This window comes from Triticum aestivum, chromosome 4D, assembly GCF_018294505.1.
Source record: "Triticum aestivum cultivar Chinese Spring chromosome 4D, IWGSC CS RefSeq v2.1, whole genome shotgun sequence".
NCBI lineage: Eukaryota > Viridiplantae > Streptophyta > Magnoliopsida > Poales > Poaceae > Triticum > Triticum aestivum.
Window position 1 is genome coordinate 405,344,141 of NC_057805.1, and position 26,683 is coordinate 405,370,823.

Here is a 26,683-nt window from a genome sequence, read left to right on the forward strand (position 1 = left end):
GTAGTCAACACCTTGAACTTGTCGAAAACCTTTTGCGACAATTCTAGCTTTGTAGATCGTAACACTACTATCAGCGTCCGTCTTCCTCTTGAAGATCCATTTAATCTCAATGGCTCGCCGATCATTGGGCAAGTCAATCAAAGTCCATACTTTGTTCTCATACATGGATCTCATCTCAGATTTCATGGCCTCAAGCCATTTTGCGGAATCTGGGCTCATCATCGCTTCCTCATAGTTGGTAGGTTCGTCATGGTCAAGTAACATGACCTCCAGAACAGGATTACCATACCACTCTGGTGCGGATCTCACTCTGGTTGACCTACGAGGTTCGGTAGTAACTTGATCTGAAGTTACATGATCATAATCATTAGCTTCCTCACTAATTGGTGTAGGAGTCACAGGAACAAATTTCTGTGATGAACTACTTTCCAATAAGGGAGCAGGCACAGTTACCTCATCAAGTTCTACTTTCCTCCCACTCACTTCTTTCGCAAGAAACTCCTTCTCTATAAAGGATCCATTATAAGCAACGAATATCTTGCCTTTGGATTTGTGATAGAAGGTGTACCCAACTGTCTCCTTTGGGTATCCTATGAAGACACATTTCTCCGATTTGGGTTTGAGCTTATCCGGATGAAACTTTTTCACATAAGCATCGCAACCCCAAATTTTAAGAAATGACAACTTTTGGTTTCTTGCCAAACCAAAGTTCATAAGGTGTCGTCTCAACGGATTTAGATGGTGCCCTATTTAACGTGAATGCAGCTGTCTCTAATGCATAACCCCAAAACGATAGTGGTAAATCGGTAAGAGACATCATAGATTGCACCATATCTAATAAAGTACGGTTACGATGTTCGGACACACCATTACACTGTGGTGTTCCAGGTGGCGTGAGTTGCGAAACTATTCCGCATTGTTTCAAATGAGGACCAAACTCGTAACTCAAATATTCTCCTCCACGATCAGATCGTAGAAACTTTATTTTCTTGTTACAATGATTTTCCACTTCACTCTGAAATTATATGAACTTTTCAAATGTTTCAGACTGATGTTTCATCAAGTAGATGTACCCATATCTAGCTCAAATCATCTGTGAAGGTCAGAAAATAATGATACCCGCCGCGAGCCTCAATATTCATCGGACCACATACATCAGTATGTATGATTTCCAACAAATCTGTTGCTCGCTCCATTGTTCCGGAGAATGGCGTTTTAGTCATCTTGCCCAAGAGGCATGGTTCGCAAGTATCAAGTGATTCCAAAAGCCCATCAACATGGATTTTCTTCATGCGCTTTACACCAATATGACCTAAACGGCAGTGCCACAAATAAGTTGCACTATCATTATTAACTTTGCATCTTTTGGCTTCAATATTATAAATATGTGTATCACTATGATCGAGATTCAATAAACCATTTTCATTGGGTGTATGACCATAGAAGGTTTTATTCATGCAAACAGAACAACAATTATTCTCTAGCTTACATGAATAACCGTATTGCAATAAACATGACCCAATCATATTCATGCTCAACGCAAACACTAAATAACATTTATTTTAGGTTCAATACTAATCCCGAAAGTATAGGGAGTGTGCGATGATGATCATATCAATCTTGGAACCACTTCCAATACACATCGTCACTTCACCCTTAACTAGTCTCTGTTCATTCTGCAACTCCCGTTTCGAGTTACTACTCTTAGCAACTGAACCAGTATCAAATACCGAGGGGTTGCTATAAACACTAGTAAAGTACACATCAATAACATGTATATCAAATATAGCTTTGCTCACTTTGCCATCCTTCTTATCCACCAAATACTTGGGGCAATTCCGCTTCCAGTGACCAGTCCCTTTGCAGTAGAAGCACTCAGTTTCAGGCTTAGGTCCAGACTTGGGCTTTTTCACTTGATCAGCAACTTGCTTGCCGTTCTTCTTGAAGTTCCCTTCCCTTTGTCCCTTTACTTGAAACTAGTGGTCTTGTTAACCATCAACACTTTATGCTCTTTCTTGATTTCTACCTTCATCGATTTCAGCATCGCGAAGAGCTCGGGAATTACTTTCGTCATCCCTTGCATATTATAGTTCATCACGAAGTTCTAATAACTTGGTGATAGTGACTAGAGAATTCTGTCAATTACTATCTTATCTGGAAGATTAACTCCCACTTGATTCAAGCAATTGTAGTACCCAGACAATTTGAGCACATGCTCACTGGTTGAGCTATTCTCCTCCATCTTGTAGGCAAAGTACTGTCAGAGGTCTCATACCTCTCGACACGGGCATGAGTATGAAATACCAATTTCAACTCTTGGAACATCTTATATGCTCTGTGGCGTTCAAAACATTTTTGAAGTCCCGATTCTAAGCCGTAAAGCATGGTGCACTAAACTATCAAGTAGTTATCATACCGAGCTTTTGTCAAAACGTTCAAAACGTCTGCATCTGCTCCTGCAATAGTTCTGTCACCTAGCGGTGCATCAAGGACATAATACTTCTGTGCAGCAATGAGGATAATCCTCAGATCACGGAGCTAGTCTGCATCTTTGCTACTAACATCTTTCAACTTATTTTTCTCTAGGAACATATCAAAAATAAAACAGGGGAGCTAAACGCGAGCTATTGATCTACAACATAGACATGCTAATACTACCAGGACTAAGTTCATGATAAATTAAAGTTCAATTAATCATATTACTTAAGAACTCCCACTTAGATAGACATCCCTATAATCCTCTAAGTGATCACGTGATCCATATCAACTAAACCATGTCCGATCATCACGTGAGATGGAGTAGTTTCAATGGTGAACATCACTATGTTGATCATATCTACTATATGATTCACGCTCGACCTTTCGGTCTCAGTGTTCCGAGGCCATATCTGTTATATGCTAGGCTCGTCAAGTTTAACCTGAGTATTCCGCGTGTGCAACTGTTTTGCACCAGTTGTATTTGAACGTAGAGCCTATCACACCCGATCATCACGTGGTGTCTCAGCACGAAGAACTTTCGCAACGGTGCATACTCAGGGAGAACACTTGTACCTTGATAATTTAGTGAGAGATCATCTTATAAAGCTATCGTCGAACTAAGAAAAATAAGATGTATAAAAGATAAACATCACATGCAATCAAAATATGTGACATGATATGGCCATCATCATCTTGTGCCTCTGATCTCCATCTCCAAAGCATCGTCATGATCTCCATTGTCACCGGCATGACACCATGATCTCCATCATCTTGATCTATATCAATGTGTCGTCACATGGTCGTCTCGCCAACTATTGCTCTTGCAACTATTGCTATCATATAGCGATAAAGTAAAGCAATTATTTGGCGCTTGCATCTTATGCAATAAAGAGACAGCCATAAGGCTTCTGCCAGTTGCCGATAACTTCAACAAAACATGATCATCTCATACAACAACTTATATCTCATCACGTCTTGACCATATCACATCACAACATGCCCTGCAAAAACAAGTTAGACATCCTCTACTTTGTTGTTGCAAGTTTTACGTGGTTGCTACGGGCTGAGCAAGAACCGTTCTTACCTACGCATCAAAACCACAACGATAGTTTGTCAAGTTGGTGCTGTTTTAACCTTCGCAAGGACCGGGCGTAGCCACACTCGGTTCAACTAAAGTTGGAGAAACTGACACCCGCTAGTCACCTATGTGCATAGCACGGCGGTAAAACCAGTCTCGCGTAAGCATACGCGTAATGTCGGTCTGGGCCGCTTCATCCAACAATACCGCCGAACCAAAGTATGACATGCTGGTAAGCAGTATGACTTATATCGCCCACAACTCACTTGTGTTCTACTCGTGCATATAACATCTACGCATAAAACCTGGCTCTGATACCACTGTTGGGGAACGTAGTAATTTAAAAAAAATTCCTACGCACATGCAAGATCATGGTGATGCATAGCAACGAGAGGGGAGAGTGTGTCCACGTACCCTTGTAGACCGAAAGCGGAAGCGTTAGCACAACGCGGTTGATGTAGTCGAACGTCTTCACGATCCGACCGATCAAGTACCGAACGCACGACACCTCCGAGTTCTGCACACGTTCAACTCGATGAGGTCCCTCGAACTCCGATCCAGCCGAGTGTTGAGGGAGAGTTTCGTCAGCATGACGGCGTGGTGACGATGATGATGTTCTACCGATGCAGGGCTTCGCCTAAGCACCGCTACGATATTATCGAGGTGGATTATGGTGGAGGGGGGCACCGCACACGGCTAAGAGATCCAAAGGATCAATTGTTGTATCTCCAAGGGGTGCCCCCCTCCCCGTATATAATGGAGTGGAGGAGGGGGAGGGTCGGCTCTCTCTATGGCGCGCCCTAGGAGGAGTCCTACTCCCACCGGGAGTAGGACTCCCCCCTTCCAAGTAGTAGGAGTAGGAGTCAAGGAAAGGGGAGAGAGAAGAGAAGGAAGGAGGGGGCGCAGCCCGTCCCCCTAGTCCAATTCGGACTAGGCCTTGGGGGCGCGCAGCCTCTCCTCTCTCTTTCCCCTAAAGCCCAATAAGGCCCATATACTCCCCGGCGAATTCTCGTAACTCTCCGGTACTCCGAAAAATACCCGAATCACTCGGAACCTTTCCGATGTCCGAATATAGTCGTCCAATATATCGATCTTTACGTCTCGACCATTTCGAGACTCCTCGTCATGTCCCTGATCTCATCCGGGACTCCGAACTACCTTCGGTACATCAAAACACATAAACTCATAATATAACCGTCATCGAACTTTAAGCGTGCGGACCCTACGGGTTCGAGAACAATGTAGACATGACCGAGACACGTCTCCGGTCAATAACCAATAGCGGAACCTGGATGCTCATATTGGCTCCCACATATTCTACGAAGATCTTTATCGGTCAAACCGCATAACAACATATGTTGTTCCCTTTGTCATCGGTATGTTACTTGTCTGAGATTCGATCATCGGTATCTCAATACCTAGTTCAATCTCGTTACCGGCAAGTCTCTTTACTCGTTCCGTAATACATCATCCCGTAACTAACTCATTAGTTACAATGCTTGCAAGGCTTATAGTGATGTGCATTACCGAGTGGGCCCAAAGATACCTCTCCGACAATCGGAGTGACAAATCCTAATCTTGAAATACGCCAACCCAACAAGTACCTTCGGAGACACCTGTAGAGCACCTTTATAATCACCCAGTTACGTTGTGACATTTGGTAGCACACAAAGTGTTCCTCCGGTAAACGGGGGTTGCATAATATCATAGTCATAGGAACATGTATAAGTCATGAAGAAAGCAATAGCAACATACTAAACGATCGAGTGCTAAGCTAACGGAATGGGTCAAGTCAACCACATCATTCTCCTAATGATGTGATCCCATTAATCAAATGACAACTCTTTGTCTATGGCTAGGAAACATAACCATCTTTGATCAACGAGCTAGTCAAGTAGAGGCATACTAGTGACACTCTGTTTGTCTATGTATTCACACATGTATCATGTTTCCGGTTAATACAATTCTAGCATGAATAATAAACATTTATCATGATATAAGGAAATAAATAATAACTTTATTATTGCCTCTAGGGCATATTTCCTTCACATACCTAGTTCAATCTCGTTACCGGCAAGTATCTTTACTCGTTCCGTAATGCATCATCCAGCAACTAACTCATTAGTCACATTGCTTGCAAGGCTTATAGTGATGTGCATTACCGAGAGGACCCAGAGATACCTCTCCGATACTCGGAGTGACAAATCCTAATCTTGATCTATGCCAACCCAACAAACACCTTCGGAGAAACCTGTAGAGCATCTTTATAATCACCCAGTTACGTTGTGACGTTTGATAGCACACAAGGTTTTCCTCCGGTATTCGGGAGTTGCATAATCTCATAGTCATAGGAATATGTATAAGTCATGAAGAATGCAATAGCAACAAAACTTAACGATCATTATGCTAAGCTAACGGATGGGCTTGTCCATTACATCATTCTCTAATGATGTGATCCCGTTCATCAAATGACAACACATGTCTATGGTCAGGAAACATAACCATCTTTGATCAACGAGCTAGTCAAGTAGAGGCATACTAGGGACACGGTGTTTTGTCTATGTATCCACACATGTATCAAGTTTCCGGTTAATACAATTCTAGCATGAATAATAAACATTTATCATGATATAAGGAAATATAAATAACAACTTTATTATTGCCTCTAGGGCATATTTCCTTCAAGGCATGCATACACTGGACCAGTTAACTACATGATATTTCCTTTTATTTTTATTCTCTTGCCACACCATCCTTGCTCTTGGGATGTCTATTTTCTTTAGCACCCCCTTTAGTGCTTCCAAGAAAGATAGCATATACAGGGGTATGCTACTGAGACAGGAATTAGTCAATGTAACTCTGTATACAACAGGTAACAGGTTGCATTCCAGTTTTCCACCCTACCAGTTTTATTTCACCCTTTTCTTCAACTCGCACCCACCAAGCATTATTAAGTCTCTTCACATCCATTGGTATTCGAAGGTACTTGAAGGGTAAATCTTTGACAAGTAAAAATCGCCTTGAAATCCTAGTCTCTTTTCACGACCCCCCCCCCAGACAATATATCTTATTCTTATGAAAGTTGATCTTCAAGAAAGTATGGCAAAGTGATCATTCACTTTCACAACCACTCTTCCTTCCCTAACAGTCTTCATTACCCAATCACACCATACATCTCCAATTTCCTTTTGTTGCATCATCTGATATAGAAAAGGCCATTTAACCTTGTCACGGGCCTTCTCAAAGCCAATATTCAACAGTACCTCATGTTCTGTAAATGCAAAGGTTTAGTTGTAGTTGTTTTTGAAGAGCATCGATCCCATGAAGAGCCGAGGAACTGGTCTTTTGCCCCTTATAGAGGTTTATTGGTGTTAGAAGGGAGAGAGATGGATTGTTGCGGAATATGATGGATGTTGTATTGAGCCTCTCGGGCGGTTTATATAGAGTACAAGGCTTGGAGGGCAAGAAGCCTCTCCTAGAGATAAGGCGGGAGATGATTACAAATCATAGTCCACCATATACAAAGATATGCCTATATACTCTAACAATTGGAACGTAACCACAAGTCATTTTAGATCCCAAGCAAAAGCGGTGCGAAGGTGGAGGTGTGTCGAAGCGAGAATTAAAGTGCATGAGAATAGTAACTAAGAATAAGAGAGTACCAAAAATGGTCGAAAATGCAGTAGGGCTAAAGGCGCTCTCATTGAGTCTAGATTCACCCCTAGTATTTATGATACATAATTGTGCAGAAACACAACCTTCAGTTTAGTTACGCAATATGTTATATGTGTGTTGTGTTGGCAGAGCCAATGATACCCAGGGCCACCTTTGGGAAAAAAGGCAGGGACTATCTACATCCGAAACTGACTGAAGGTAATCAAGCGCCATGTATGGATTAAGCAGCTCCGATCTTAAGCGGAGCATGCTCAACGGGCGAAGCACTCCGGTCATGGGCGACAAAGAACTACCACAGTCATTTGGAGAATCATGGACAGAGGAGCGGGCATGGAATCGAGGATTTGTCGTGTGAGTTACCCCACTGCCGCCCATCAGTGGGCATTGCCCTGGCAATGTCCCCGACTGCTAAGGAGAGCCGGCGAAGGTCTGACAGCGACTAGAGCTCTGCCCAAGCCGCCCCTGTAGAGACGATGCGGTAGCCGGTCCAAGATGGGATACCCCCATCCGTGATTTAGATAATTTCTCCAGTGACACTCTTTGAGGGAATGTCACTTCTCCATCGCTGATCTCCCCCACCTCCCTTGGGCAATGCTCCCCTCCGGTGGAGAATTGGTATCTTCTTTGTGCATGCTCGATGGGCCTGAGTCTTCTCATGTCATCATCTGCAACTCGAGACATGCAAGCGCACCCTTCCATTGTGCGTGTTGGATGGCTTAGGGTTGGTCATCGTGCAACTTCTTGTTGATGGCACCTTGTTGTATTCCGTGTCGGTGGCTTCGGTATTGTTGTTGTTGGAGCTCTTAGTCTGTGTCATTTTGAATTTATCCTCTTCCTGTCTCATGGCGTAATGTGCTACCTCGACCACGTCCCTCTTTTTGCTAGTGGTGTACTGTATGTGCTTATGACATAACTTGTGTTGCATCACCAGACTACCTATTCTCAACTCTAGAAGGTGATCCTTGTATTGTGTTGTAACTATGTTATTGGTGTTTTGTATTTTCTGTGTTCTTACTTTGGCGAGTTGTATTGCCCTCGGATTGTTAAGGTTTCCGATCCAGTTTTCTTTATATAATGGATCAAATCTCTTTCAAAAATGAGATCACATTCGAGTGCGGATTCTCCCCCTAAATTACAAGACTTACCGAATGCAAAGTTATGTTCTCGTTCATTCTCTTCTCTATTTTCATTTTGTCATGAAGCCTCTCATAGCTTCGATTTGCACTATCCATCAGAATGTATCAAAATTGATATAAGAATCAATAAGATAAAAGGTGCGCAATTTAATTTCTCGATTTAATAGAAGGCCAAAGAGATACATGTGATCGGATTTATGATTGGGCGAGTTTGTGTCGACCTACTTAGCTTAAGGTTGGACCATTCACTCGTCTCATCTTGTGAAGCACTAGCTCCACTTAAGCTTGAGTTTTTCTTACGATTAAGATTGTTTTATTAAGCGAAGGCATCTCACGCTTGCACCCCTTCACTAATAAGCAAGGGCACCCAGCCGTTAAGGCTTCCATGCCTCCTGCCCGGACCGCTGACAGTTCAACCTTGTCTCCTGTGGTATTAGGGTCCTGGAGACGCAGTGTATCCCGGGCCTTGTCTATGGGAGGGCTTTGTATTTGGATGCTCTTTTGAGTTTTGGTAGGCTTGTGTCCTGCTCGAAGAGGCGATGCGACGGCTATCTGAAGACGGAATAAGGCTCTCCCTGCCTAGCCTCCGTCCCAGTGAAGCTTCTAGCTTCGTCGGAGAGCATGTGGAGGTCTGTCTCCGGCGAATTTCATAGGATTGGGTTGGCGCTTGTCTTCGATGGATTCATGTGGATCCAGTCTTTGTTCGTGTGTCTACAGGTTGGATCTTTTCGATCTATGCTTATCTTCATCGGTGGTGGTTGCTGTTCTGGTATCGTGATCCTGCAGGGTCTTAGCGCGACAACTTCCTGACTATCTACTATAACAGGGTTTACCCCACTCCGGTGAGGGAGAGGCGATGACGGCGGCGAGCCTTCGGCTCGCCACGGCGCTTGTTGTCATCGCTTGTTGGTATGCAACCTAGATGTAATTTTTACTTCTGGTGTTATTTGTGATACCTTGATAGTTGATGAATACCCTAGATCTGAAGTTTTTTTTAAAGACCGCTCTATTTTTTTTTAAAAAAAGAAAAGCTCATGTGGCCTGACTACCTGAAACTTCCCATGAGAAAATAGAAGGCAAAAAACAAGGACAACGCTAACGCACACACGTGTGGTGGGAGCCAAACCCGCCCACACGCCCTATAGCACACACACTACGCCATGTCACCGCATGCATACATGTGGAAATCTTTTTGGATTTTCTGTTTTAAAATGTTTTATCTCTTAAATGAAAAATCAGATTGAAGATCCGTTTTCACCATTAAATCCCTCGCGACGAGATCTTCAAAACTAGATCTCATATCAATATATTTCGACGAATTTTTTTTTGTTAAAAGTTGTCGTGTCTATTGCACATGAATTGCCATGATGTTTACATTGAAGTTGTCGTGATATGTTTCAGCTATTTTCTTCTACATTTAAAAGTAAATTTTGACATATAATAAAACGGGGAATTGAGAAACTAGACTTGCCATGCACCATAAATCAAAATTGCCACGATACATGCACTTAAAATTGCCATGGTTCATAAAAAAAATATTTTCATGGTCAAAGTACTGGAATTGCCATCATCGAAAAACTAAAATTGCCATGATCTACAAACTAAAATTGCCACATGGCAACTTTAGTCTAAGCATTATGGCAACTACAGTGTAAACATCATGGCAATTTTTTGGCAAAAAAAAATTCGTCAAAACATATCAACATAGGGTCTAGTTTTGAAGATCTCGTCGAGACGGATTTAATGATGAAAACGGATTTTTAATTCGCTTTTTTAATTAGGAGATAAAACATTTTTAAGGCAAAAACCAAAAAAATTTCTACTGATGTCATCTGTTTATACGTGGCAAAATAAGTGGTGATGGAGACGTGTGGGCTATGTGCAAATGCCCACACGTGTGGGCCTTAGTTTTTCTGAAAAACAAAGCGACGGAATAGCTATGCAAACAATCCAGAAACAATTCGCGAGAAAAAAAACCAACCCAGAAACGATTCTGTCAAAAAAAAGAAAAAAAGAAAAAACAACCCAGAAACGAGAGGCAGAGCAGGCGAAGAGGGGAAAAACGATCCGCTCTGCACCGAGGCGACAAAGGGCAGGAAGAAATGGCAGGGAAACCCGTTAGCCTCAAGGGCGTCGCCCTCATCAGCGGCGGTGCCGCCGACAGCGCTGTCGCCGGCGCCCTCCACTTCGTCCAAGACCCCTCCTCCGGTATATGCTTACTCTACTCCATGCTCTCTACAGCGGTCCTAAGCCGCGCTCTTCTCGCTGATAAGAGTGATACAGTTTGATCTACCTGTGCGTGCTAGGGTATACCGAGGTGAGGGGGTGGGTCTCGGGCCTCGCCCCGGGCCTCCACGGCTTCCACATCCACGCCTTCGGCGACACCACCAACGGCTGCAACTCCACCGGTCCGTAGCCTTCTCTAGCCTGTGTGACTTAGGCTTAGGATTTGTGGTAGTTAAGGTATAACCCTGCATCTGGGAATTCCTGGCAAGGAAGTAGAAATAAATTCAAATCATAACGATATATTTCTCTCAATTGCAACGATTTTCATGTGGCATGCAACAAATTTTGGGCATAGTGGGTGCTCTTCAGACAATGACTGTAGTTTGTAATCTGTTTTTTACTTTAAAAGCTTCGGTACCTGGTCGTGTGGTCCTGTAATAAGGTTTAGATTTTGCTGGGCAGATGTCTCCTGTTTAGGAGGGTGTTCGTGAACCTGTTGTGTGACGCTGGGGCTGATGCCTTAACGGACACTTGGTGGATGCTTGTGTTATCAATTTTCAGAAATGGTAATTGGGGGTAACCCCTTAATTCGAAAAAAAAAATCAAATTTTGCCTAAGCGAAGCTCACGTTTCAGTTCAGCTGTCTTATGATCCGAATACATATAACGGGTAAGGATTTCTGTGCTTTAAAATCGCTTTTACAAATTGAGCATTTGAGCTGTGCAGTGAGGAATGACCTAAACTGAATCTTTTGTTGATAAACAAGTGTCCTGTGCATAATTACTGGTCCATATGAGTTGGAATAAAGAGAAACATGAGTTCAGGCACTGTCAGGAAACCTACTATTTGTGCTTGGCCTTGAGCACAAACTACGGGTGGAAACCTGATGCCACCAACACTTATTACATGCCTTGATAGTTCACACAAAAACAGATAACCCCCAGTACTGGGTAGAAGCTGTACATCACTTTCCCAGAAATATTACAGATTGTTTAGCAAGTGAGGCTCAACTCTATGAAAAGCAGATATGCTGCCCGCGCCAAGTTGGTGATAGCCTGAATCATCTCAGAAGAATAGCAGTTTGAAACATTTCCAGAGAGAAACCTGTTTCTTGAGGGGAGATCTAACACATTTATCTTGCTTGCGGAAATTTACACCTTTGCTGGCAAGTAGAACTAGTTAGTACCTGTTGATGGAATGTGCAGCTATCAGTTTGCGCTGTTTTTGCAGCAAGCTTGCATAAATTGATGCAAGTTTAATGTTGGCTACGAAATATGGTTTCCAGTGTTGAATTATCTGTTCCTTCAAGTTATCATATGGGACTACTAAATATCATATGGCTACTACTCTTTTCAGATTAGTCTACTGGTGTCTTGCTAATAGATGGGATGGTGAGGTTGTTCATGGGATATTGTAGTTCAGTGCATCTTTAGACGTTGGATTCTGGTCTCTTCTTTTAATGGCTAATTGGAGTCGAGATAACTATATTAAGTAATAAACAATTTTTTTAGTTTAAGCTACGTACACATAAAATTTGTTGGGGTATTTTGTACAGCTTCTTGCAAACATCATATTCCATAGATAGGGATTAAGTTTTGAAGAAAATGTACATTGTGTGGAAACTTTACGATGTGCTGATCAAATTTATCTGTCTAACAGGACCCCATTTCAATCCTCATAATAAGTCCCATGGAGCACCGGTTGATGACGAACGACATGTGGGCGACCTGGGAAACATACAAGCCAACAAGGATGGTTAGTCATATGACTACTCAACAATTTTTTAGGGTTAGGCAACTATGGGTCAAGTTACTGTCTTGAAGTAATCCCTGTTTTTAGTAACATGCTAGTGATTTCTTTCAGGTGTTGCAGAAATCTTCATAAAGGACTTGCAGGTTCCATTGCATTGAAGGATGTAAAAACATTTTATCATCTTGGTATAATTTTTTATGTACTGGTAATTCATTTCTGTTGTTGTATGAAGATTTCACTAAGGGGGCCTCATTCCATATTGGGAAGGGCAGTTGTTGTTCATGCTGATTCTGATGACCTGGGAAAGGGTAAGCATTTTAACCTAACTGGGAGATGTATATTTCTGTAAAAATAAGTCCAGTCTTCCTTTTATATGTATATATATCCAGGAATAAGATAGATAGAACTTCTTTCAGAAAAATTATGATTGAATGTTTCACTGTAGTCTGAAGCTAGTAAATTACAGCACCACCTGCTGAACTGGGATGTTACTCTGTATATAATGTTGATATCATACACTTAAATGTCTTTCCTTGAGCACATGGTCCATTCAGTTCTCCAATTAAACCAGGACCATGGGTGACACTGGATCATGACTAATTGCTGAAGGTTGCCTGGAGTGTAATGGATTACTATATCCAACTGATATGTGATTTGCTCAAGCCTATTAGGGCAGCCCCAGTGCATGTAGCTCCCGCTTGCGCAGGGTCTGGGGAAGGGTCCGACCACTTTGGGTCTATTGTACGCAGCCTTTCCCTACATTTCTGCAAGAGGCTGTTTCCAGGACTTGAACCCGTGACCTCATGGTCACAAGGCAGCAGCTTTACCACTGCGCCAAGGCTCCCCTTCTTGCTCAAGCCTATCAGTGTATGAAATTTTTGGTGTGTCGCAAGCAGCAGAGCAGAATTCACCAGGCAAAGATAGTGCCACATTACAGGATTACTGTACCATGGGTTATGTCATCCTACACTTGTAGGCACTGAACGGCTAGTCAGTATTTTGAAGTATGTTTTGTTTTGTGCATGACATAGACTTGATGAGAACTCGTACTCTGTTAATCACAATAGGGTAGCAGTAAAATGTTCTGACTTTGGATGAAAAGAGAATTTTGTAATGAGCTTTGCTGCAATCTGCCACGTTCTGTTGTCTTAATTATCAAGCACTGTTGGGTGTTATATACATGTCTGCTACATGGGTGAATTTGCTGCAGGAGTCATTTGGATGCTTGGAAAAAAAAACCTGTATATCTGACCTCGTTTTGCATTCAGTTTGAATTTGTAAAACGAGTACTGTATATGATACTGCTGTTTAGTACTTGCTCTGTTTCATGTGATGGTTTCCTCTGCACTCTGTCCAAGCTTACCTATGCTCTGCTGCACTTGAAACGTCAAACATGTATTTCCTTGTTTTCTGTAACCATTGGGCGACTGCAGACATTTGTACTACTGTTTAGTATAGGTCTTGGCCGGCATTCGCATATTTTTACTGCTCCTGAGTATTTTCCTTTAATATTTTGTAGGTGGCCATGAACTCAGTAAATCAACAGGAAATGCAGGAGCCAGAATTGGATGTGGTAAATGGCAACCCTTTATTTGTTTTCAACACTGAGCAAATGCACACACAAGGTGCTGCTTTCTGTAGATGATTCTCTAACACCGTGACTGTATTTAATACATATATCCTCGAATAACTTGTAGGTATCATTGGAATTCAGCCTGCTGTTTAACAAAAAAAATATAAGAGCCGTTGGAGTCCATGTTGGTATTGCAGCGCGCAGCCAAGGAAACAGTGATATCGTTGAAGATCATACATTTTGATGTGATATCATTGTGATCAATTATGTAAATGTACACAAGTTCTCTTCATATCTTTTGTTGTTGTTGGTAAGTACTCTTGATAGAAACATAATTTTAAATAAAAGAAGATAAAAGGTTGCACCAACTTACATCAACCTGCTCCCAGCCCTGAACTTGCACTGATGCTGTATGATCGTAACAGAGCTTATAATGGATGCTTGTTTTTGCAACAAAGCAAAATAACACAAGACCTTTTGTTGTTGCATACAGAACATGCGACAGTACACATCTCTCGCCATATAAGGTTCATTGAGCTGAATGAATGACTGAGAATGGACACGGATGTTGCATGATTGTATCAAAAAAAATAAATTCAATCTGTTACTGCGGTCCAATTTGCGCAGTTCAAAGTTGTGTTAGATAGTTGGATCCCGCTGCCGAGTGCTTAAAAAACGGCTCATCCATCCTTTGTTAATTAACTAACCAAGCTCCTTGCAGCACAAGAATCACCATCTGTGTGACGTCCTTGACCCCATCCGGCCGTGACCGTCACCCATGCAAGCCGTGACCAGACCACCAAAGACGACGGTCCCAAGACGCTCTAAGCCAGGCGCTAGCAGCCGGCAGCGGACGATCGAACAAGCACAAGAGAACAGAAGGACATCAATAGACCTCCAAGCTCCGTAACAATTTAGTAATGGCCTTCCTGGCTTCGGCGATACTGAATTGCCGATACCAAGGTCAGACCCGCGCAGGAAATGCCTCGACGGGAACCGGACGCGGCGGAAGGCGCCAAGGGTGCCCGCGCGCACGTACGTACGCGCCCAAACAACGATGCGTCGCCGGCGTTCGCGGCGTGTGGCGCGCGCGAGGGCCTGGAGCTTCCCCTTGGCGCCGGCAGCGCGATGCCGGCGACGGTGGCTACGGACAGCGCGCACGCCCCAAGGGCCGAGGCCGGTGGCGCCACGGAGAAGCGGCTCGCCTTGATCGTGGACCTGAGCGAGCGAGGGAAGAAAAAGAAAGAAACTGGCGCGACCCCGGGCCGTGGCCAAACCTTAACTGCGCTGGTCGGTGCTGGCTCGAGAAGAGTAAAGAAAGCCGGCCGGGCGCGCGCGTACGTGGCCGCGTCCGAGCTGCCTGGAAAAACGGCTGGCCGGGCGCCCGTGCGCGCGGTCGTCGCCGTGGGAGGGACGGCGGGCGATCGCGTCGCGGGCGGGGCGGCAGCATTCGAGGGCAGGGCAGGGATTCGCACGCACGTAGTACGTGCGTGGGGTTTCGTATTCTTGTGGCGTGTCGTCCTCGTCCGTCCCCCGCCTCGGCTCCGCGCTGCGCCTGCTGTGTGCGTGCGCGCGCTGGCTTTGCCGTGGCGACACCGCTGTTGGCACCGTGAGCCCTCCGATGCGCCGGGCAGGGGCAGGCCGACCGTTCTTCTGCCGTCCCGTCGTACCAGTACCCCCGTAGTACGATCCATAGTGCTAACGTCGTCTCTGTTGGTCCGTGACTTCACCCGTTTCAGCCAGTAGCACATCGGTATACTTTCAGTCCGTCCGTATACTCTGCATGCATCAGTATACTTTCAGTACGCGGTCTCATTCTGAAAATACATACATACAGGATATGCACATGCACGGTCTGAACCCAGGGCGGTCCAAAACGCACCTATCTATACGTACCATGCCTCAAAAGAGCTTTGCCGATGCAGGGCTTTTTGCCCCACATTAAGTCTGGGAAAATTGTCAGAAATAATAGTTTATTGCAGGAAACAATCTCATGTAGTACAAGGCTGCAAACAGTTTCATCTCAAAAAGATTAGTGAAAAGATTGTAGATGGTCCTCTGCTGACCAGGGGGCTTAAAAGGTCTGAAACGGGTTTGGTATCGTTAGAAATCTAGATAATACTCCCGTAGATGGTCACGCATTTCGAAGTACTCCCGTAGATATGCTGTATAGTGTCCAAGATTGTGTATTCTGTACATCTTTTGCTACTATCTACATGCATGTCTTGTACTTCACCCATTCGTAAATATAAGCCCTTTTAGAAATTTCAACATGAACTAGATACAAAGCCAAATGAGTGAATCTACTCTAAAATATGTTTATATACTAGTTCGTATTGAAATATCTAACAAAGACTTGTATTTGGAAACAAAGGGAGTAGAAAACTGTACGTCTTCTTCTAAAGCGGTGGAAAGAAACAGGATTTGGAAGAAGGGCTAACAAAAATTCATTTAGAATTCGTCTTTCCAATCATAGTGTATACAGATTCTCCTTTTTGTTCTTTTGAGAACCTTTGGAAGTCATCAATGTATGGTATATCCAAAGTGAATATTCAACGGCAGAGTGCACTGGATGAGCGAGCTCCTTGTATGTAAAGGTGAGCTATGGCATTGGTCCATGGCTCCAAGGAGACATTGCACCTCACATTAACATTGAAGAATACACATATACTTTTATGTGTGAAATTATTAATACATTCAAGAATACACAAAACATAAGTAAAATGAAATACACATATGTACTCTTAGGACCTCTTTGGTTCAAAGGAATTCCATAAGAATTTTGGAGAATTCAATCCATAGGAATCATATATAGTTTGTTTGGTTTGTTAGACTAGGGACCATAGGAATTATTTCTATGGTCTATGTTGCTTTCAATTTGAAATGAAAATTTTCCATTCAGTCTAAACTCATGCAAATTCCCTCTTGTTTTAAAGACAACTATGCCATGTACCTATTTCTAGAAAGTTCACACTTTTTTTTTCATCACAACCGCACAACTTCTAGTGCAGATTCATGTGTTATTATTCCTTCTAGGATTATAAATTCTGGCATTTCTTTCCAATCATGCGTTTTTCTATTACTCCGTGTTTAAATTGTGCGAACCAAAGAGATCCTTAATTAAGTAGGGTTAACTACTATCATCGACAAACAGGGCCATCTTATAAACCAGACACAAGTCAAATGCTTCCACATGACCATCTATGTGTCATCTGCTCCCAAGAGGCTGAGACCCTGCATCACCTCCTCGTTGGGTGTATCTTCTCCCGCATCACGTGACACGGGATTCTATCAGGAAGCCGCCTCACCACCACCCGCCTGATGGTGTGGCCAGTTTCTTCGGCTGGTGGTCCGATGCTACGACTGCATCCCCCTCTTTCCTTCGAAAAGGTTTGAGCACACTGATCATCCTCACATTTTGGCCGACTTGGAAGGACCACAACGCGATTGTCTTCGACGGTGCGTACCCTTCATCGGCCAGACTCATCCATGACATCCAAGAGGAAGCGCGTCTATGGGCCCGTATAACCTGATTTTGTTTAATTGGGGCCGAGCAACCCTTTGTCTTCTGCTCAACTTGCACTGTCAGCGACGCCAACTTGTATACATGGCTGGGAGCTGCACCGTGTACTTTCTACCCTCTAACAGTGAAAACATATGGATTCAGTGTATTCGTCAATAAAACAAGTCAAATGCAACTAAAACCATAATCTAATCCTAGTTCGCTATGGTCCCAATATTGTAATACTTAGCCAAAAAAATATCTACAAATTATAAAAAATCTGAAAAATAACAATTACATCCAAGAATACACACAACAGAAGTTAAAGTAATGAATACGATACTCGTAAATTGTCTTAGCCAATATGATCCGCACTGATTTGTCATAAATAAACACCGATCACACTTCTGAATGCAGCGAAAACCATAGTCTGATCCTAGGGCAGTATGAACATGATATTTGTAGTACTCGGCAATTTTTTTTTGCATACAAGATATAAAATCTATGAAACTAATTGTGCAAGATGTGGTTGGATAGAAACACTTAAATCCTTTTTTTCTTCCAAAATTAGGTTAAAACCTCCAGCCTCTGTGTCATTGTGATGCACACAACCTTTTTATTAATTATTAAGAAAAATACACAAGAAATGAACTATGACCGAGTCATCACAACATACAAAATTCACACCTACACGGGACCTTGACTCCTAGCCCAGTTGCCAGAGGGCAGTCGTGTCTCCTAGTTGACACGGGTCCGAACCTGAGTTCCGGCGTTGTGTCTCACATTCTCCTCTTATAATTTAAAAGTCATAGGGGGTCATCCGCCTGCTGGTTTTGTTTAGTTACTTCTGTTATAGCAAGCTGAACATAATTTATGATTTTCCAGCAGCTCACAACACAACAAATCTATTTACAAAATTTCACTTCTATGCGTGTTGCTTATCTTTATCTTTTTCTATGAAGAGATTTCTCCTCCCCGATTTCTGTTACAGAAACCATGTGTGGCTACAAAGTTTATTTAAAAACCCGTCTTCTGCTCCCATGGATATTTCAAATGTCTGAAACTTATAGGTTCGATTATTCACTGAGTTTTAGTATGAGGTTGCCACGAATCCAGCACCCTTACATAGCAAGCGTATAATATACTGGTGGTAAAAGAATCCAGCAGGCAAGAGCCACAGAAAAGGCGAGGTGTGATTCATGTAATCCTGAAAGGGGGGGAGGGGGGGGGGCTAATCTTGCGCTAATCAATCTGGAGTTAACACGAACGCAAATGGAGCGGTGATCGATCCTTCTTGGAGAAAACCAAAGCATGCAGCAAAGCAAGCTATACTCCATGGGTAGCGATGTAGCCAGGTCCACGCGAACCGGGACAGATCCTGCATATGGATCAATGAAAGCAAAACCCGGCCGCAAAAGAAGATCGTATTCATGCGATGCATGCCCACTGTTCCTGGCTTTACCAGAGCTCGAGGAAAAGAGAGGGCTGCTCGTCACGCCGGCTACCGCAATGCTTATACCACCAGTTTAAAGTTTAAAGTTTGAACTTCAAAATTCAGCGGTCTACGGCCGGGGCAAAGAAATGATGCGCTCCGTCCTTCAGTTCCATGGTCTGCTTTAATGCTTTTTGTAAGCTCTTGCGGGAAAAAGGCTTAAAGCGTTCGTCAACCCTGTGTACGCTGCTCGTCTCCTCAAAGTAAAACCAACTTACGCATGCAGCAGGAGAAAACTAATCGAAAGGTATTGGAACTCGGACGCGTACGTACGTACGTATGTATAGCAAACGTGTAGGCAGGCTCCATGTAATCATACTTTGTGTTGTGCTTAATGGCGAAGCTTACCGAGGTGGCCGACAGCGTCACTGTAAAAGACGGAAAAGGAAGAACCCGTCCTCACTCTCCATGTTGCTTTCGTCTCAGAGTTTCAAAATTTTCAACGGCCATGGTGTGGCATGCCATCACAGCCTGACTAAGCTAGTTTCTTCCTCCAAATGTGTTGGCTCATGGCGCCGTTTGACCAACGTGCAGACGCCCACCCCGAACGAGAGTAGAAAGTTGGTGTAAAGTTTGTTACCCAAGAACGTAAGAGTGAAAATTGGTAAATATTTGCTACTCCCTCCGTCACATAATATAAGAAGGTTTTTGACACTAGTGCAATCTATCACATCACACGGAGGAACAAACAAGCGGTAGGAGCATAAAGGGATCGATTTTACTCACAATTTCAGGGCTGTTATCTTACAATGGCTCGATTCAGAAGGTATGATATCATAGGCGGTCGGTAGGAGTAAATACTAAGTACCCGGGGGAAAATGTTGCCAAAAGATTATTGACTTAGCAAGATGATGTAGCATCGGATTATGTTGTAAGCTGTATGGAGATCGAAGACGCTCGATCGCTGGGGTTGTTCAATCTTCAATCCGGCGGGCAGCGCACGGGCTCAGATCCTCTGGTGCTGGTGCTGGTGCTGATGGTGGTGGTGCTGGTGATGGAGCGCTCCGGCGTGCCGGCGCAGCGGCTGCTGGGCGGACATGGGCCTGAAGTCCTCGGCGACGATGGCTATCAGCCCGCCGAGCGGCCGCCGCATCATGGCGCGGTAGGTTATCTCGTCGTAGGGCCGGCGGTAGAAGCGCAGGAAGGGCAGGAAGGACTCGCGCTCGCGCTCCACCCGGCTGGCCTGCCCGTCCTTGCGGAACGTGAACGGCGACTGCAGGAACGACGGCCTCGGCGTCCGCGGGAACTGCTGCTGCTGCGGCAGAGGGGAGGGGGTCTTCTGCCCTCCCTTGGCGGCGGACGGCGTCGGCGGCGCGCGGGCGGTGCGCTGCTGCTGGACGGGTGTCGGCGTGGAGCGCGCGGCGGGCGAGGCGAAGGAGAAGGAGCGCGCGGAGAGCGGGGACGCGCCGACGAGGGACGGGCTGGAGGAGGCCGGCACGACGGAGCGCGGGCCCGGCGCCGGCGTGGTGGAGAGGTACCACGGCTTGAGCGCGTTGTCCGACACGCTGAAGGCGAAGCGCGACGAGGCGGAGCCCACGGCGGTTCCTCCCTTCCCCGTCGTCAGCACGGCCGCCACGGACGGCTCGAAGCGCAGCGACGCCGTCCGCGGGTAGGCCGTGAAGGACGCGTCCTCCAGCGAGTCCTCGAAGTCCAGCGAGCTCACCACCGCCGTCGCCGGCGCCAGGTCCACGAACGGCCGCACTCCCTGTCACAAAGCAAAACACGGTTCTTTCATACGTACGTACATGATCCCACTCGCCACGCACAAGAGCATGCAGCATGATGATGATGCCATGATCATGAGGGATCGTGTAACGCAGTTAGTTATTACCTTCCACATGACGGAGAAGAGGGAGGGCGGGTCGATGACGAAGGCGCGGTGGAGGCGACCGGGGTAGTAGTCGGCGACGATCTTGAGCGTGCCCATGAGGAGGTTGAGGAAAGCCGACGCCGACCGGAAAAAGCCTGCGAGCATCACAAAAATCCGATTCGTCCCGTCAACGGCCAGGTCCCCATACCACCATACAGACACAGCAGTAGTCTACTTTGCTGCAGATTCTACTACGGCCCTTGCTTTCCACGCGGCCGGGCAAAGCGGGTGTGGAACCCAATCATTCTCACCAGGATTCAAACCGCACCGGCGGCAAGCCGGGGCCTCAACCCAGTGGCACTGTAGCGATAAGTGTGCACGCAGCGTGGCATCATGGCCGGTAAAGCCAACGGTACCGCCCGAGTCAAGCCCGGGGACCGCGCTTGACCCACGTAGCATACGGAAGACAAACGAGTGAACAAAGAAAGTGCATGGGATGGGAGACAACGGGAGCAGGGTCGCAGCACGATACGGGCGCAGTGCAGTTCGTGCGTCCGTCCGTCCGTCCATGAGAAGGTGTTTGTCGTTGGGAGCAGGCAGGGATTCATGTGCACCTCTCAGAGCGTACTGATGATTGACTGGTACCAGTCGTCTAGGTCAGTGCGCACTGCCTGCCTGCCGCTTGCAGTCGCAGGGCAGGGCATTGTCAAACGGATGCGATTGCAATGCGATGCGACCACTACTGCGCGCTATCTGCCTCTGCTTTCCTTTCCCTTTTGATCGAGCGGAGTGGAGTGGACGGAGATTGCTTACTTGCGTCGAAGAGGAGCACGAACTGGTCCACGAAGCGGTTCATGGACGCCACCGCCACCTCCAGCGTGAACACCAGGAACCGCACAAACGATTTCTGAGGCTGGTACTTGGGGTAGTCATCCTGCTTGATTTTGAACATCTGCCAAGAAATCAAAAATCCTCACGGTCAGAGCCAAGCCAGTCTCGCTCCAAACGTCTATACCCAACTGCAGTAAGCGTGGTACCAGGACGGGGCGGTTCTCGTCGTCGTGCCCGGCGACGTAGGCCATGCCTTCGGACAGCTCGCCGGAGAACTCGTCGGCGATGATGTGATCTGCCCCGTCAACAACACAAACAGTCAAAACATAATAGCAACAAGGGACGGGCGCACTGCTGCAAACTGTCCTTTGCCTGCACATACACGGGAATACGGGATGCGAAGCAAAGAGCCCGGCACAATAAATTCTGTACGCACAGTTCTACAGGTAACCTGACTAGAATACACTGTGCCGTAGGTATGAGAACAGAACAAAAACAGAGCACATCACCGCCGTATGTGGTAGTATTAATGAACTGCCCCTTTTCTGCATGCCCCACGGGTTTCAAAAAAAGCAGGCCGGAGAATCACACTCGCTGCCGGAAGCAGGTGGGAGGTAGAGAGAGGGGAGGGCTGAGCGCACCTGCTCCGATGGTCTCCCTCCAGGAGAGGACGGCCCGCAGGGTCTTGGCCGCCTTCTTCACGTTGTCGCCCTTGGCCCGGAGGAACCGCTCCACGCACGCGTCGTTGCAGTACTCCGCCTGACCGCGAACCAGCCAGCCAGCCGGCGTCAAGAAAGCGATCCAAGAAGAAGGCATGGCCGCCAGCCGAGAGATAGAGGAAGGCACGAGACATACCTGCTTGGGGGAGAGCGGCGCCTGCTTGCGCATCACCTTGCGGACGGCCTCGATCTTCTCCCGGTCCTTGGCGTCCACCTTCTCCATGGCCATGGCAGCGACCTTCGCCATGTCGCCGAGAGAGAGGAGATGGACACGGAGGAGCGGGGCGAGTGTGGACGCACGAACGAACTACGGGAGAGAGGACAGCGGGTGGCGGTGGCCTGAGAGGCTGAGAACGACACTGGGAGAGAAGGCAGGGACTGGGACGAGACGAGGAGGAGGAGGAGTATTATAAGCCGTGGGCGGGGGCGAAGGTGCCGTTTAAGCCAAAGGAGCTCCCGGCCGAGCAATGGCGCTGACGGCGAAACGGTGACGGTGACGGGGACGGCGACGGACGTTTGTTTGCTTGCCCGCGCGCCCCCCGGTGGGTTTGTCGTCGACTTTTGCTCCTAGTATTCTTGGCCGATTGCCACCGAATAACTGTCCGTGTACACTGCTTACTGACTGCTGAGCGCGTCTGATTATTAGGGAGACGCCTTTTTACGCCTTTCTTTGCTTTTATATCTTTGATTTGATGATGAGTTTCTCCATGTTTTCAGAATTGAATCTCATCATTGTCTGTGTCATGATGATCACTACTATATATAGCTCTAAATAACCCATGGGATTGTGCTTTACGGCCGTGTCGATCTCTGGGTTTATAGCTCTATTTTTGGCTGATGGAAAAAGGGCTTTGGCTCCCTTTATGATGACAGGTGCCTAAATTACCTCATCATTTTTGTGTTATGGCTTATGGGTACATTATATATTGCCCTAGTTAACCCACTGAGAAAATATGAGCAACCATTGTGGTTTACAACCTGCTACATTTTCAAATATGGCAATATTTTCTATGTACTTCACCACAAAAATAATATATTTCTATGTAGTAATTGCACATTGTCATTGTCCTGCGAGGGATCGAAAATTGTGTACAGATGATGCTAACGGTCGGTGACGCTGTCAATCCCAAAACACAAGGAGCAAACTCCGTGAGAGCGTTAGCAACACGCGCTTGGAGCGTTCAATTTTTGAAATCAAAAATTGTAGCCGTTCGTCATTTAATCTATTCATTTAATGATAGACCCGGTCTAGCCGTTGCGTATACGCTTTAACTTGGGGCTCCGCTTACTGCATTACCGTTTGAATTTTGAAATATAGACGTTGGCTCTACGTCAAAACGATTTAATGTAATGATACCATATGCCATTTAAGTTTTGTACTCACGCGACACCAAACTTTTGACCTTATCGACGTGCATCCCCTTATTATACTCATTCATTGGGCATGATAGAATTTGCTATCGACATTGCGACGATGTATTTTGTATCACAAATATTCATGACATAAAATGATGGCTATTTCATCGAAAGCACAAATAATATATTCTTACACTTATAGCTATTATGTGAAATATCGATCTCTGGGTTTATAGCTCTATTTTCGGCTGAAAAAAGGGCTTTGGTTCCGTTCATGATGATATGTGCCTAAATTAGTTGTTCATTTTCGTGTTATGGCTTATGTGTACTATATGTTGTTCTAGTTAACCTCCGGTTTCTACTTGTTTGCACCTCTAAGTTTTAATCACAGAGAAAATATGAGCAATTTTGTTGGTTTACAATGTGCTGCATTTTCAAATAGAGCAATATATTTTTGTTTAGTTCACCGCAAGAACAATATATTTCTGTGTAGTAATTACACATTGCCACTATCCTTTGAGAGACCGAAATTTGTTTACAAATGACGTGGCGGTCGTGATGCCATCAAGCCAAAAACACAAGAAGGAAATGAGCATTCTGAACACGCGCTTGGGGCGTTTTAATTTTTGAAATGAAAAACTAGCCGTTCGTCATTCAATCTATTCATTTAATGATAGACCCGGCCTAGCCATTACGTATACACTTTAACTAGGCACTCCGCTTACAATATTACCGTTTGGATTTTGAAATATAGACATTGGCTATACATCAAAACGATTTAAAGCAATGATACCATATGCTTTAAGTTGTGTATTGACGTGTCACCAAACTTTTGACCATATGGATGTGCATCCCCTTATTATACTCATTCATTGGCCATGATAGAATTTGCTATCGACATTGCGAGGATGTATTTTGTATCTCAAATATTCATGAGATAAATGATGGCTATTTCATCGAAAGCACGAATAATATATTCTTACATTTATAGATATTATGTGAAAAATTCACAATTACATGACCGAGTCTTGGTCATCTAATAATTGGCTACCTTCCTTAGACTTGATAATTTTCATGATCACAATTATTAGCGAGATTACATTAAGGAATTGCACAATCTCCATTGAATCTTACATTTTAGCTAATTACTTGACACAATGATCTAGTATATCATGATGTCAATAATCCTTAACAATTATTGTTAAGGAAATCGGTAACTGGTAGCTGCTCGGTTGGCTCGGGAGTAGCGATTAATCAGTGAATCGGCCTATTAACTGAATTAATCGGTAGATTAAATAGGAACCTACCAACATATATCTATTTTTTGGGTATTATATCATACTCTCATGCTCTCAGCTATGTATATACCAAATATGTTACGATTTGGTCGGACCCTAGCTATTGTGGAGCGAGAGGGGGATGGAAGGGGTTACGGTCCAAAAATTCGGGCTTTGTTTGCCCATAAATTAACGGGCTAGCTGCGATTAGTCAGCATAAAAACCTATTAATCGCTCTCACAGGCAAGTTAATCTGCATGACAATTTAACGCGATGAATATGTGCTATTCGATCCGGCCATCCTATGAGTAGCGATTAACTGGCCCGTTAACAGATGAATCAGATGAATTCTTGAACAGTGTTAACAATATATGTACCAATCCAGTGTCCCAATAGAAACACACTATCAATCAATTAACTTTCGATAATGCTAACTGGCGCTTGTTCGCTGGGAAGGAGCTCCCAGCCAACGACCTTGCAGTCGTTTGATCGAGATTAAAGTGATGTCAGTTTTTTTATTATAAAAAATGCCTTCTCTAGGAAGGAATTGGCATGTTAGTCCAAAGAAATCACCACCCCTTTATAACTAAAATTGCCATGAAAATCGTTTGCAAATGCCATCCTCCCCGACGGACATTCGCCAGCTATTGAAATTCTTAACTTTTTGGGCAACGATAATTTCCTTAGTCTCATTCAGAAAGAATAAAAGAGAATTATTTCTGTTTAGTTTGGGCTTTTATCAATTTATTGTGTGCTTTTATTTCGTTGTTTTTCTAAGAAAGTTTCTCCTCAGAGTCAAAGCAAACCTCTCTTTTGGGGTGATTTATCTAGAAACATTATTTTGTATTCATTTGCAATTAGAATCCTTGTTCTTACTATTGGCCCCATTCAAAACCTTCACGTGTGTATCCAAAACGGAGAAGATAAATTAGCGTCATGATCTACTCAATTATATACCAACCTTAACCTGTGTATAACTATGTATTTCCTATTTGTCAATCATCCGAGTATTTTTACAATCTGTGGGTATCCTTTGTGGCCCCTTGGTTTCCGGGCCTGGATAGAGGGTGTGTACCTATGGTTTTCTTGAAATTAGTCTGAATTTGACCTAACCATCACTATAAGGAACATGTAGTTCCGCCGTTTCAAATTACTTGAAGTTCTATCTTTGTCCTAAGTCAAAAATTACATTCACATTTGACGAGTTTTATAAAACAATAACATCCACAAGAATAACACCATATTATTAGATCATCACAAAATAGTTTTCACACTATGTTTATTTGATGTTACAAATATTAGCATTTTTTTCTGCTTACCTGGTCGAATATAAAGAAGTTTGACTTTGTGCAAAACTAGAGCTTCAATTAATTTGAAACATGGATTTCCCTCCTTCTTTCAAAGATGAAAGCCGTATATTTCATGGCTTAGAGGGAAGCCGACAACACCACCAAGAACATTCATACGCGATCAAGGCTTTACCAGCTCATGGAATGCACAATCCAGAGCCTCTCTTATTTTGGTCCTTTTTTTTGAGTGTTGGTAGTTGATCTACCAAATTCATTGATCAGGAGAAAGAAGGTTGATCCAGTTTATGAGGGAAATCGGACCTAAAAACCATACAAATGACGCCTTTTGGCAAACAATACACACATCCTCACGAGCCACGAGTCTCTCTGACCGGATCCACCTCATGGCAGCGTTCACGCATGGCAGAGCATCGATCGGCAGGTGCATGAACGAGTGAACCACTCGATCGGCCTGGCCCTGGCTCTGTT

General features: G+C 44.6%; 2 protein-coding genes across 3 annotated transcripts; one reads left to right on the top strand and one right to left on the bottom strand.

Annotated features, from left to right (window-relative positions):
• Positions 1-10,391: 10,391 nt before the first annotated feature.
• On the top strand, positions 10,392-14,290 carry LOC123098219 (superoxide dismutase [Cu-Zn] 2). Of its 2 annotated transcripts, XM_044520147.1 has the most exons (7): positions 10,392-10,575; positions 10,674-10,775; positions 12,253-12,348; positions 12,457-12,488; positions 12,578-12,653; positions 13,865-13,918; positions 14,043-14,290. In XM_044520147.1, the coding sequence occupies exons 1-7, from the start codon at positions 10,470-10,472 to the stop codon at positions 14,069-14,071; spliced, it is 495 nt and encodes a 164-aa protein (XP_044376082.1). In that variant the 5' UTR covers positions 10,392-10,469; the 3' UTR covers positions 14,072-14,290. The 2 variants fall into 2 exon arrangements, with proteins under 2 accessions (XP_044376082.1, XP_044376081.1); XM_044520146.1 differs by lacking the exon at positions 14,043-14,290 and having other exon boundaries at positions 13,865-13,953.
• Positions 14,291-19,610: 5,320 nt separating this feature from the next.
• On the bottom strand, positions 19,611-22,675 carry LOC123098220 (uncharacterized). Its single transcript, XM_044520148.1, has 6 exons — positions 22,409-22,675; positions 22,195-22,312; positions 21,760-21,848; positions 21,536-21,674; positions 20,744-20,877; positions 19,611-20,617 (listed from the first exon to the last, which is right to left on the bottom strand). The coding sequence occupies exons 1-6, from the start codon at positions 22,517-22,519 to the stop codon at positions 19,859-19,861; spliced, it is 1,350 nt and encodes a 449-aa protein (XP_044376083.1). The 5' UTR covers positions 22,520-22,675; the 3' UTR covers positions 19,611-19,858.
• Between the last annotated feature and the right edge of the window lie 4,008 nt (positions 22,676-26,683).